General features: G+C 42.5%; 1 protein-coding gene across 2 annotated transcripts in view; it reads left to right on the top strand.

Moving 5' to 3' along the window:
• Window positions 1–14,063, top strand: part of SLMAP (sarcolemma associated protein) — a 54,565-nt gene that overhangs the window by 16,158 nt on the left and 24,344 nt on the right. For both annotated transcript variants that reach the window (XM_018562469.1, XM_018562470.1), the window contains one exon: window positions 12,207–12,266. In XM_018562469.1, coding sequence (XP_018417971.1) covers window positions 12,207–12,266 — 60 coding nt within the window. The remainder of the gene's footprint in view (window positions 1–12,206; window positions 12,267–14,063) is intronic.

Below are 14,063 nucleotides of genomic sequence, written 5' to 3' on the forward strand. Positions count from 1 at the left end.
CTCCCCCCTCCCCCCTTTCCCTACCAGACCACTTGGGACCTATTAATATCACCAACTCGTGAGAGATATACTTTGCCCAGTCTGGTCACCTTGTATGCAGATCACTAGTGCACATATAAATTAGTCCAAGAGCAACTGAAATAACTGACTCCAGTGGGGTTTTTGTTTGCATCACAGTTTTTGGCCATGAACACTTCGCTGCCCTACCTGATGATAAACTCTCTGCCATGTGAAATAAATATAAAGCTACTCCTCCTGCTGAAGCGAAAAATGAATTGCCCAGCATGAGTAAAATTGTAAAAAAAAAGCTCTGGCTGCAGTATCCCCTCTCTTTTTTTAGCACTGTCCCTTGCTGATCTGCATTCCAGCACTAGTCCTCTTTAGGGTTGAATAACGCTGCACATCATTTAAACCCACCTCCGTGAGCCGAGGGTGGCAAGGACCTGCCCCCTGTGGGCACTGGCGGAACAATAGCCATAGCGGCCCATGCGGCTGCTATGGGGCCTGGGGGTGCAAGGGGGCCCCAATAAGGATTGCAGCAGTTGCTTCTGACACTGACATTATTAATCAAGAAGACCTGACATCAGATGTATGGGGGGGGGGACTTTGCAGGCAGCTCTCCTGCTACCTGACTTTAATATCATTGACAGTAGGGAGGTTGCGGGGTGGCCCCATCAAAATTTTGCAATGGGGCCTCATGATCTGTGGTTACGCCCCTGCCTGTGGGTACTCCATTTAGCCCCCCTGGGCTCACAGGAGACTATTGCTGGGCTCCAAAAGAGGGGTTAAAACAACCACCCCGCTTTAGAGTATAGACAGAAATGCTTAAACTGCTATGGCTGAGCAGCTACTGAAAATGCTAGTACTTTGGCTGTTTCTGGTTTTTATTTGATTCGCTTGCCTAGAACAGGCATATGGAGCAGGATCTCAGACTTCGCATGCTGCATGCCTGTTTCCAGTTCAGTTACTCAAAGTATTAAAGCCAGAAACAGTAGGGATTACATCTTCAGGGCAGTTATTGGTGTCAGCCCTAGTATTTCCATCATGCTAGATGTCCTTTTAAATTAAATTTACAGGACCAATATGACCCATTATAATGACTATGGGAGATGGTGGGAATTCAGGGGTATATACAGGCCCGGATTTCCCTCGGGGTGGCAGAGCACAGAGGGGCGGCAGCGGTAATCTTGTGGGGAAGTTGCGGGCGCCGGTGTAAGGTGTCCGGCGGCCGCACACTACGGTCCGCCGCCGTCCAATCACGACGGGGCAGCCCGAGGCTCCGCCCACCTGCTCCGTAGTGTGCGGCCGCTGGCCAATCACGGCGCGCCGCAACTCCCCCCAGCTGTCAGATACTTCCTCCGGCGTCCTGTTAATGTGGATTGACGCCGGAGGAAGTAGCCGTCTACCACACAGGGGCTTGTTATCTCCTGTGTGATAGCAATAAAGTTAGGTGGAAAAAAAATTACATTGATTTAAAAAAAAAAACCTGGCCTTGGGGTGGCAGGGGGAGTAAATCCGGCCCTGGGTATATATATATTCTCTGAGTGCCTTTATAGATATGAAATGTAATGGTGTGATTTACCATACCAGCTTTCAACCAAACCTTTTATTCCTAATGAACCGATCTTTTAAACTGACATGTTGCAGAAGCAGGCATTAACCTTTGTAATGCTGTTTTAAGCAGTAAGTGAAATAAGACTAAAGGGATTGGTAGTGATATTCAAGAAATGTTGTAACTGTACCAAAAGTCTACGCAGCTTATTATAATTTGCAATTTTATGTCGTTCCCAGCAGCTAGTTACCAGGAAGCTCCTGCATGTGCTTCTGTGTGGTCACGTGATTCCGGCAGCTGCATCAAAATCTGTCAGTGCAGTCAGTTCTGATGCAGTCAGAAAAATTCTGCTTGCCACATATTAGTTGCACCTGATAGCAACGGAACGCATCAAAACGCACTGCACTGAAAGCCCATTTTAAGCTAAAAAAAACTCCCACTCTTTCATACTGATATCTCCCCTTCAGGGCCTTTTTTTATATTTCCATAACTCCTCCCAAGAGCCGGCCCACTGCTTGCACCAGGGCTACGGGCTCTTGAGAAAAGTACTGAAGCAGGGTGCTCTGATGTTTTCAGGAAGTTGAGTACAGCCCCCTGCCGGCCTGCAACAGCTATGATCTGCCTGCATTGTATAAAGAATCGGAGAGACCCAGCATCGACTATCACTGATAATTGATCTGAGCTGCATCATCCACAGTCATTTCAGCACCCATCCTTACAGGGTTTGCGGGTAGGCAGTTGCAGTGGGATATCCATTGGACTTGTCAGAGGTGACAGGCACAGCTTTGGTAATTCCGGCACAGTCTTATTGGCCATTGAGGCTGACCATAATAGTGAATGTAAGCGGTGGATGGGACCTGACACGTTCAGACACTACCTGAAAGTGTTGACATTTTGCCTGTCATTTGGGCGTATCAACAGAAATTGAAAGCTGGTGCATTCATCTCATCATTTTGTGGAGTATTTTGGCCTTTTTGCACTATGGCTCTGATTGGATACAAAACGGATACCTTTGTTTTTAGGCTTTCTGTGGACTATACTGCAATCACTGAGATGACCATGATTTTTGTTTCAACTTTTTATTACCTTGTTTAGATGTTTTCTGAAGTTTGTAATCAGTTTGTGTTGGATTATAAAGTAATCTTCTTCAGCACCCCTTCTATTAGGAGACACCGTTGGACAAAAAAAATCTCTTATACATTTAGGTTTATTTGTATACATCCAGGTTACTCATTGACAAGGCCTTACCTTTACAATTGCTAGAACTCTTACTTGTGGATTTATATAATTGTCCCCTGGCCTCAGGATATGAGATTGCAGTGAGCATTATGGGATGCCTGAAGTGTTCAGGGCTCAGGCACCTCAGAGTGGCAGCAGATGGTTTGGAGCCATGTTGTGATCTTGGCAGAGGCCCTCTGATCATGATCTAAGGAACACAGTGTTAATGTGTTGGAAACCTAATCATGTAAATAGCACCTTACACTCAAGCTCAGAACTCAGTAGGAATGGGACTTTAATTCTTGCTTTTGCTGTATTTTGCTGTTTACTTAATTGCCTTCACGGCCATAGTTATTGCAGCTATACAGCTGTAGTACAACTGACATTTATTTGTAGGACCATGTTAAAGTTACATACCTTAGGAACATTAGTGAGGACTTTTATCTGTAAGCTCTTTAAAATAAAGCTAAAGTGTCTAAAATAAAAGCTGCTGTTGCTTTCGATAGCAACCAACCAGATTGCCCCAGTGCTGTATGGGAGAACGTATGTAGACAGCTGCTTGGTTGCTCTAGACAAGAAGCGATCTTGTTCTTTCAGATTAATTGACTTAGAAGACCTAGTGAAGATCAGTAAATAAAGGTTGATTGAGGGCCCAGTCACTCCATATCTAGTGCGTCCAGGTGCAGTTCGCGACTGCAACGCACTGGATCGCATGCATAAGCATTCTGGGGCGGGAGGGGGGAAGTGTCGGTGACATTCTGCCGAGCCATGTGAATGGCACCGCAGACACCCCACCGAAACGTGAGGTACAGGAATTCCCTCCGTTCCAGTGCAGTGCGATATGAAAAAATAGTGCATGCAACATTTTTTCAGATCTCACTGCCCTGGAACGGAGGGAATTCCTGTACACCGCGTTCTGGTGCGTGCGGGGGGCGGGAGGCGCGTGTCTGCAGTGCCATTGACATGTATGACACCAACACTCCCCTTCCAGCCCCAGAAAACGACCTCGCTACATGTATGCGATCCAGGAGCGAACTGCACGAGTTATGATTGGCTTGCTTCCCTATATATCAGAAATACAGTGAGGGGAAGTTATCAAAACTGGAGCAGACAAAATCTGGAGCAGATTTGCATGGCAACCAATCAGCTTCTCTGTCTCATTTTCAACTCTTACCTGAGCAAACTGAAGAGAGATGTTGATTGGTTGCCGTTGGCAACTGCTCCAGATTTTGATAAATTCCCCTCAGTACAGGCGGTCCCCGGGTTACATACAAGATAGGGACTTTAGGTTTGTACTGTTGAAGTTGAATTTGTATGCAAGTCGGAACAGGCACATTTTTTAAGTGTAACTCCAGCCAAAAAACATTATTTAGTTTTGGATAGCATAGGGAGGGGTCACGTTTTGTTTTTTCTATTTTTAATTTTATTTTTTAAAAAAACGTTACTTTTTTTATTTTCATTTTTTATTTAACTTTTTTTAATTTTTTTGTCTTTTTAATATGTTTTTTTTCTTTTTTTTTAACTTTTTTTAATTTTTTTTAATTTTTTTATTTTAATGCTGGGAACAGTAGCTAGCCTTTTATTGAATATTTCAAATTGCAATAACCAATAGCAGGCTGGCTATTGCATCTGCCCACTGCCTGCTGTCAATCAGCAGAGAAGGAGCCTGAAGGAGAAAGTTCTCTATCAGGTCCTCCCATGCTGATTGACAGCAAGCAGTAGGCGGGTACAATAGCCAGCTTGCTATTGCATTTTACAATATCCAATGGCAAGTTGGGTATGGCTGCCAGCCTGCAATGAAGAGGAGGCAGGGGGCAGGAGCCGGGACACAGGCCGCTGCAGCCACAGTCCTCCTAAATGTACCGGCGGCTTCCGACCTGGTTCGTAAGTACGGATTGTTTGTAAGTCGGACGTCCATAACCCGGGGACTGCCTGTACAGGTGAAACTCAAATAATTAGAATATCGTGCAAAGTTCACTTATTTCACTAATGCAACTTAAAAGGTGAAACTAATATATGAGATAGACTCATTACATGCAAAGCAAGATAATTCAAGCCGTGATTTGTCATAATTGTGATGATTATGGCTTACAGCTCATGAAAACCCCAAGAACCCCAAATCCACAACCTCAAAAAAGTAGATTATTACATGCAATCAATAAAACAAGGATTGTACATAGAACAATATCGGACCTCTGAAAAGTACAAGCATGCATATGTACTCAGTACTTGGTTTGGGCCCCTTTTGCAGCACTTACTGCAATTACTTTTGCACGATATTCTAATTATTCGAGTTTCACCTGTATATCTAAAGAATTCTTATTCACTGGACAGTTGGATGCAGCTTATGAAGTTGTCGAATATATTTATTTGACAAATGTCTGTTTTTTTAGATTAAGCTTTTGCTGCAGGCCACACACTCTGCTTGATCTACCCCTTTGATGTTTTTTTGGGGGGGGTTAATTACTGGGTCCCTTCCACAACTCTGCTCTCTGCACAAGCTATATGGAGAACAGTGATGCCAAAACTAAGTTTGCATGGTATTATTTGGGTTTGCATAAATGTCTATTGAACATTTTTAAATGCAAGTTTTTGTGCCCAGAGGACAGCTTCCACACCTGTTATAAAGCTGAACTTCTGTCTGAATCCTCTGAAAAAGGGACATTCTGCATAGCAGGTCCGCCGCAGTAACGTAATTTGAAGCTACATAGACGCTCCTTCACTGTCTTGGAACTAGTGTGCCAATTAGAGAATGGCATTTGGCAAACAATTTATAGCAACAAGTCAGTAGCCAACAATTTCTAAGGAAAGTGACTGTGTTCATTCCTACCAATCTTTTTTCATATCGTAGCTGGCCCTTGGCAATGAATCTTCTTTTTTTTCTGTTTTTCATATATGAGGACCATGGAGTCTTAACACAATTTTTCTTTATTTAGGCAGAAACCTGCCCCCTCATAATCCAAATGTAGATATGAAAGGTTTTACATTTGTAGCTGATTCTGCAGACCTCTAGCTGTCCAGGATGCAAGAGCGTCAGGGATTGGGGAAACGTTAATACTTCTGACCCAATGTGAACTGTCAGCCCTCACAGCTGCTACTGTAAATCTTGCTTCGTCAAGGGTGGCTTGTAAGTTGACTGTAAAAAAAGCAGCCCACCCTGTAAGTGATTTTAAGTGACTCAAATCTATAATTACCATAATATCAAGCCAGTGTGGATACTGTTCTTATCTGTTATCAATGTGTATGTCATTAATCATGAAAGTGTATGTCCTTTATCTTAAAGCAGAGTGCTTAGATCACTGGACTGGGTTAATAAAACTATCTTTTGCCTGGTTAGGAAATTACCTTTGTATGTATTTGAGTTGTGTATTACACTGTCTGCTATGGCATAATAAGTACCCAAGGTAAAACTACTGCTGAAGTGCATACACTTTGTAGTGCCAGCAAGTCCCTGCGTTAAAAGCGTATATAAACCCAAAACATAAATAATGCAGCTTACTAGTCCTTAGATGAGGTGCCTGCATTCATTGTACCTTTTATTTGCACCTTTTAATTCTGCCAGTAACACATAATTCCCCTTCTAATTCTGCCAGTCCTAGCATGACAACACTTAAGCTGGCCATATACTGCTTAGATTTTCGAAAGAATGTTCGTACGAAAGAACATTCATTCAACTTTCTATTAGCTGATGGGGTCGAATTGACCATCAATTTCGACTGTAGTGAAGAAAAAACGCAGAGCAGGATGGGAACATTTTTCTCAGACAAATGAAATTCTAACAGTGAATGTGGCTTTTGTTCAGGAAGCTCCATTCATTCCATTCATTCCAAAATCAAATGTTAAAAGCGGACCTTTACACTCAAAAATCTTATTCAACCAATGCATCCATCCATGTATGATGATTAATAATGCTGGGATTGGGAAATACATAGGCTTGCAGAGCATTCACTTCCTGCTTTGAAAATGCAAAATTACTTCGGTTTGGCAAAGCAATGCACACTGGGATTGCCTTGTTATCAGCAGATCATTGCTGGGAGATCTCAGAGAAAGACATTTTTCTCCCCTGAGATGATGTGTCCTGGTCACATGTCCTGGTCACATGTGCCAAAAATCAATGACGTAAATGGTGCGCTAGTAATCTGCCTTTAGTAAACATGGCCACTGTCAGAAAACTGGGGAAGAAGAGAGAAATAAGATATACAAAGAATACAAAGCCGGCAATTATCTAGAAGTATGTATTTGTAGAATGTCATTACTAAACATTTCTAGAGGTGTTTGTTGTTTTAATAATAGGGGTAAAGGTCCGCTTTAAAATCAAACACAATTGCGATCGACATTCGTCAAGTGTCTTTCAGATCTTTCATACAAACGTGTGTTCAGAAATCTACTAGTGTATGGCCAGCTTCACTCACCGTTCTTTGTCAGGACAACAGACATGAGACAGTACTATGGAAATGGCTGGAGGTCACCAAAGTCAGTTTAGGTGGGCAGTAGGAATGGACTGTAGATTTGAGTGAAACACAGCTGTTTAATCAGGAGCATCAAGGAGAAGAGGCTTCCTTGATGCTGAATGGATGGAAAGATATCATAGAGCATGCACACATGACATTCCACCCAGAGGATATCATCAGTGCTCAGTCCCTCAGTGTTAATTCCTTCCACTATGGGAACTGGCTAAAAGTGAAAGTTTTAAAGGTGCCCAGAAATCGAAGAAAATGAAGCAGCTCCTGATGCTCAGCCCAAATGGCCTATTCATGAAGTAAGTCTTAAGGGAGAGGGCAAGCCCTGCGGCAATGCCAACAGCTCTGGACCTGGAAAGCACTCTGGGGCTAACTTGATACCAGAATGGAGTCTGGAAAGCGCCTTACTTGGAACCCAGTAACTTCCAGGCTAGCTGTGCAGCATCCAGCCAGGTGGGTTCTGGCCAAAGCACTCCAAAGGCCAAGCTAAGAATTGGCTGTGTTGGAGAGCTGTAATCGTAGACACCAACTTTAGCAGCAATGTAGAGAAGAATCTTAGAGGAACAAAATGCTAGCAAAACGTTAGCTGCACTTTTCCATCTTCCTAAACCTAACCTAAAAATTTTGGTATGCTGGTAGTCAGAGGGAGTTATCCTGGGCCGTTCTACAGTTTTTTGGGGTTTTTTTTTGTTTTCCAGTGTTCAGTCCTCTTATAGGCAGCAGTATAACCCAAGGATAAAGACTTCTCTTGTCCCTCAATTAATGCGATAGAAAAAAATAAAGTTTTGGAACAGAGATTCCTGTACTTTTGAAAAGGTTATTGGTGACTTGCCTCCAAAGTGTGTGTGTTCTGGTTTTTATTTTTAATTAGATTATATGAATTTTACATTTGCTGGATGACAAATGTACTTCACTGTGGAATGTTTTTTTGCTGAAAAGGTCAGTCCTTACTAGGTCACTAACCACACCGTTTAATATAGAAACAACATGGACTGCACCTGCTGCAATTATTGTATTCTTGGCTCAGTGACTGCTCATTCTATTACAGTACCTCCTATTATTATTTATTGTAGGCCAGGCGCCCTGGCATATAAATTACTACCTAAAATGGACTATGGCTCCATATTATAACAATGGGACTGGAATCATTTAGCAGTTAATAACACTTCTTGAAACCAGCTGGGGATCTGTTCCATTGTTTCAGATTCCCATTGGCCAATCAGATGTATTTTCTTACCTGTTTCCTTGGAGTAGTTCTTCCCGGATGTGTGGTAATGGGAGTTGAGACTTCTATAACAACTATAAAGATATGGACTCCTTTAGGCTCAATTAGTACAGTTTAAAAATGACTTTAGACTGCCAGAAACATGTATTTTCATGCATTAAAGGAGAACTATGGGGTTAAGTCTTTTCCCCATGGTTCTCCTTAGGGTAACGGGAGGACACAAACTAGCGTCCTCCCGTCACACTAGGCTCAGTATACGGCGCTGCTGCTCGCGGTATACTGAGACGCTGAAGCGGATCCCGACAATTATGCCGGGATCCGCCCAGCTGCGTGACTGACAGCTGGCTCTGCCTATCTAGAGGCAGAGCCAGCTGTACCCGCCCCATCCGTTCCGCCAGTCAGCGCTGGCGGATCGGAGCAGGGAGGGGGGAAACCAGCCCCTCCCCTGTCACGGCAGAGAGCCGTGACAGGATCGAGAGGTGAGCGAACGCCGGTATGTGTTCACTCAACTCCCAATCTACTGAGCCGACCTGTGACAGTCTAATTGTCACAGGTAGGCTAGAACTATGAGGTGAGTGAAAAGCACTCACCTCATAGTTCTCCTTTTAATATTCATATTACGGTTCCACTATCACTAGGATTTGACTCTGCTGTGTTGCAAGTTAATTTAAACCCTTGTCGCCTGGTCAATTGTGAATAAATGTCCTGGAGACTCACTAATAATGGTGGGTGCGCATTTTTAAACGTCAATTTCCCCGTTCTGACCATGCACGCACACGAGCGTGAAACTTTACATTGCGTACAGCTAGCTAGGCTGTTGCATCAAGTGTTCGGGCAGCTATAGAGCCGCTGCCGCCAACTATCCCGGGCTCCCGTGTCCTTGGCATGGTAGGTCTCTGTGGCTGGATCGTAAGGAGATCAGCACACTTTTACTAGCTGATCACTAGAACTGGAAGTGATGTGTATAACATCACTTCCAGTTTCAATGTGTCATTTCTCTGGCTGCTGTAGCTGGAGAGGAAGCTGGTGAAACAGAACTCTGCTTCATCAGCTTCTTTGGGGTACTCGGGTGAAGAGGGTTTAATATACCCCTCAGGTTGCCTATAAAGAGAACCTGTCGCTGTAGAGAGGTAGGGAAGCCTCTAAGTGTTGACCTTTCTACAGATGTTATCTGGCTGTATCTGGTCTTGGTACGTTTAAACTTGTCACTGAACCAAAAGAAACAGCAAGGGAAGTCAGAAAAACTGATTGTACACTTGCTGCAGGTCCATGAGTTAAAGTATTGATGCCAAGAAATAAGCATCGTCAGTCTAAATATTTGCCTCTGTACAGGATTCTTTAAATACAAGTTATGACCACAAAAGTGGTTCACGTGGCTCCGGGCAGTCTTAGATCAATACTAGAAGAAGATTGCTCCTATTTTTATACTCCCAACACAAATATACATAATACAGCGGTATATCATTTTCTGATTTATTGGGAGAGAATATTGAGCTGCATCAACTTATTTGCAGAAGCTTTAAGAAAACAGCCCTGACGATTTTCATTCTTTGGCAAATACAGTATGAGAAATGATAATTTAGGTTATTGTTGGTTGCTGTGGGCAACTGAATGTCAATTGTTTCAGACTCGGATACTTGTACAATGCTTATCTGTATAACAGTCTGAGCATAAATCTATAAAACAAGAAACTTTTTTTTTGTTTTGTTTACTACATTATTAAATGTGGTTCCAGGCAATATTTAGATTTTTCTGATGTTATGGTCTTTGTACATGGTGACTTGACTGATCACACCCTCCATGCCTCCAGCAGTGGCAGCTCACATCTATTTCTGTCCTTGTTAAGTCCCCCCAGTGTCCTGTTTCATGAGCCATGATTCATCAAGATTTATCCTGCATGCACAGCGCCCAGCTCGTCACATTCACCATCACACAGCAATCGTGAACTGACATTTAATGTCACGGTCGCTCATACATGAGGTGCGAGCAGCACAGGAGATGTGGGGAAGGTGTGAAAGGTCACAATCCTGGAATAGCTTGTGTATGGAAAGTGAAAGAAAGAAGAGATGCGTTACAAGTGTTGTGAATTTTGCAGGTCAAGAGTGACAGAATCCCTAGAGATCCAGCTTGGCGCTGAACTTCTCTTCATAGATGAGGATGCTGCAGGTCCATACCTCACAATTTTGGTGATCAGTTGGTTAAACATTTCTTCGAAACTAGGGATGTTCAAATACCAAGTACCGTACTCGGTACAAGTACAGATACTTTTCCAGCTCCAAGACTAGACTAGAGAAAAATGTAAAAGTTAGGCAGCTGTCATTTGTAAGGAGCACACGGAGCTCCTGGGATTTGTGCATCCCTGTTTTAATGTATGATTTATTAAAAATTAAAATATAAGCGATGCGCCGATACCTTTTTTTCTTTTCAAGTACTGATATTTGTCCAAGTTCTCAGATTCCAATTACCTGCTTATTGTCATGTGACAGTTTTTCTAAAACAAAATACAGACCAATGATTTCAGGATGGTGGTGCAGCGCCAGAGCCCGGTCCCAGCTGCAACCCTGGTAGTGCTCGTGAAAATGGCAAGTATCGGCACTGGTCTTTGAACTGGTATCTGAACATCCCTATTTGAAACTATGGGAACAGATTCCTCCCTCTACCCTAAACAGATGGATGAATCTTCTGCTGTAGTTATTCTTTCGCAGTCAGTATACATGAACAGTGACTGCAGCTAGTTGGCTCCAGTCATTGTTTGGCTGATAATTTTCAGCCCGGCTCTTTATTCAATTTATGCCAAACCGCCAGGGCCACCAACTGTTGGAATTCCAGCCCGATTCACAGGAATTGGCCAAAATTCTAACAGTGTATAGCCAGCCTAATTCAATCGTGTTTAAGATGGAGGGCAAGTTTATGATCATTGGTGCCTAATCGGTTGCTTTAGAGTTCCACTGACAGCTGGCTCCAATATACAGTATCTGTAAGAAACAGAAAAAAGCTAAGAAAAAGAATTTGCCCTGAATGGACAGGTTTGCTTGGAATCTAGGTCAGTTTTCATAACTTTTAACCACATTAGTAGCTGGATTTTACAAGCACACAAAACCACAAGCATTGAACTCTATATATATATATATATTTCTGATCTCAGCCCCCTTCCACTGTCCCTGCCGAACATTCAGTGTAATATGGTCTGTGTGCTGAGAAAATGATCATTTTCTTCTACTCCCTTGATTCCTCTCCTCCCACTCACATTGAGAAATCCTTTTGTGAAGAAGGTACATTTTTGACCATTAATGGAACTGTTGTTTCTCCTAATAAAACAAACTTCAAATATAACTTTCTGGTATGAAGTTGAAAGAAGTGTTCAGCATATGTTAGGAAATCTGCCGGGAAGCTAATGCCGGGCTGTTTTGTTCTAGAATCAGATCATCGTTCCATATCTACGCTCATCTGCCAGCAGTCTCTATTTATATATCTGTATTTGTTATGCAAGGAACTCTTTGTATCTGTCTGTTTAACTGCTGAAATACCAATTGGTGTGGCTGATTTGTCAAATGAAATAGATTGTAGGAATAGTTTCATGATGTACTATTGAGGCTGTGTACCTGCAGCACTGGCCAGGCTCTCCCCAGCCAGTGTGAATGGGTGGGCCCTGTCTACGCTTTAAATAAGGGCATGGAATGTGCTCCACTTCCATGTGTAAGTAGATCGCTTTCTCTGGACTCCATTCAGCAACGTCTCTTCTGTTTGACAGACAAGCTGATTGAAGACGAGCATCTGACCAAAGCTGAGGAAGAGATCCAGAGCCTGAAAGGTAAGGTGTCTGATCATTGTACATATAGAATGTATGTATAAGCAGATCAGGAGACCAGACAGTCTAAGTATCTTATTGTTCAGTTACAATGTTTATAAAGCTGTTGTATAAAATGTCTCAAATCGGTTTATTTTTCAGGCTTGTCCCCCCCCCCCCTGAGTAACCCTTTCTTTGTACTTTGCAGCTGATTATTTGCCTTGGTCACTTAGTAATGATTAGGAACTAGTAATGACACTTTTCAAAGACCCTGCTTATTTTTCAGGAACTGTACTGACCCTTTTATGTGTTTCAGCATGCTACAGCAGGATATTTGTAGATATGGTATAGTAACTTGAACTATAGCAAGGATAGTTTTTGTGTATTTAGCAGTATTTGTGGGTGTGCAGCACATTCGAATAGGATTATTCAACAAAAGGGAAGAAAATTAAGATATTCTCTTAACACCCAGTTAGATTGTGCCTGTACTATGTCTTGTGCAGTTTAGAAAGCTAATGACACCAAATAAGTAGGTTTGGCCTCCTGGTCTGCTTCCCTTTTCTCAGTCTGTGTGTATTAACTCCTTCTTGCATGCAATACTACTTTACAAGTCCTAATGTAAATGTCCCTTGCCATGAGAGTGTTAAGTTTGCAGGAAATGTGCAAGTGTGTGTGTGTGTGTTCCTAAATCAGAAAAATGAATCCTAGTTATTGTCCAGTTAACTGATGGAAGCACAGGTAAGCTGTTTATGGTAGATCGCATAGAAAACTGTCAAGTTGAGGGCTACAATTGCTTAATACTGCTGAAAAAAATTCAAATTTTTTCAGAAACTTTAAATATACATTACAATTTACTACTTTTTACATCTATATTTGTATATTCTGTGAAGTTAAAGTATGCAAAGGAACAGCTTTTATTTTTAGTGTTGGATAAAGGAGTGAGGAATTAGAACGTTTATCACAAGTTGTTTGCGGTTTGCGCCCCTGCTTGGTAGATTGGCCCTTATTTTTCCTGGTGGCAGTTGCTGGCGAGATAGTAGATGATAGGAAATACCAAAGTTTACAGTCACCAGAACAAAAGGTGAGAGTAAATATTCCAATGGGAAGAACTGGCTTAGTGACAACTGTCTTTTGTAGAGAGTTTCATTCACTTTCTGCTTTACCTGTGGTACAGTAGGTAAATGGAAATCTCCCCAATGAGCATAGACATGAAAAAGAGGAAGTGACAGATTTTAAAGTAGAACTCCGGGCAGTTAAAACAAAAATCATCTCTTACAGTGGGGCTACCCCAACACTGTAGTGGTTAAGTGCTTGTTTTGGTCTAAGGTCTAAAATTAAGATATACTCTCTTGAACCTCGGTCCTAAGGCAATCGCCCCTCTGCTTTCTTACCCTTTCTTTAGCTGTGGGATGTCCCTTAGAGTCCTCATGTATAATACAAGTCAATGGACTTGTATTACACATGATGACATCAGCAGGGCTTAGACAGCCAGAGCCCAGGGGAGAAGAGGCTGTGGGGACTGGTCTAGCAGCCATGTGCGACCAATGTTCAGGTGAGTGTGTGTATGGATATATACACACACACCACACACACCTCGGTTCACGGTTTCGCAAAATTTTGCTTCTGTTTACGAACTCGTGTGACGAAAAAAATCACAGCCATCTTCCCTGTTCTGACACAGTTGTGGCTTCCTCTAATTGAGTTCGCGGTCTGATCACAGTTTGATTCGGTTCGCGACCAGAATCGTGGAACGAATTGAGTTCGTGAACCGAGGTACCACTGTGTATGTATATGTATGTATGTATATATATATATATAATT

The sequence above is a fragment of the Nanorana parkeri genome, unplaced genomic scaffold, assembly GCF_000935625.1.
Source record: "Nanorana parkeri isolate BGI_ZX_2015 unplaced genomic scaffold, ASM93562v1 scaffold578, whole genome shotgun sequence".
In the NCBI taxonomy this organism is placed as follows: domain Eukaryota; kingdom Metazoa; phylum Chordata; class Amphibia; order Anura; family Dicroglossidae; genus Nanorana; species Nanorana parkeri.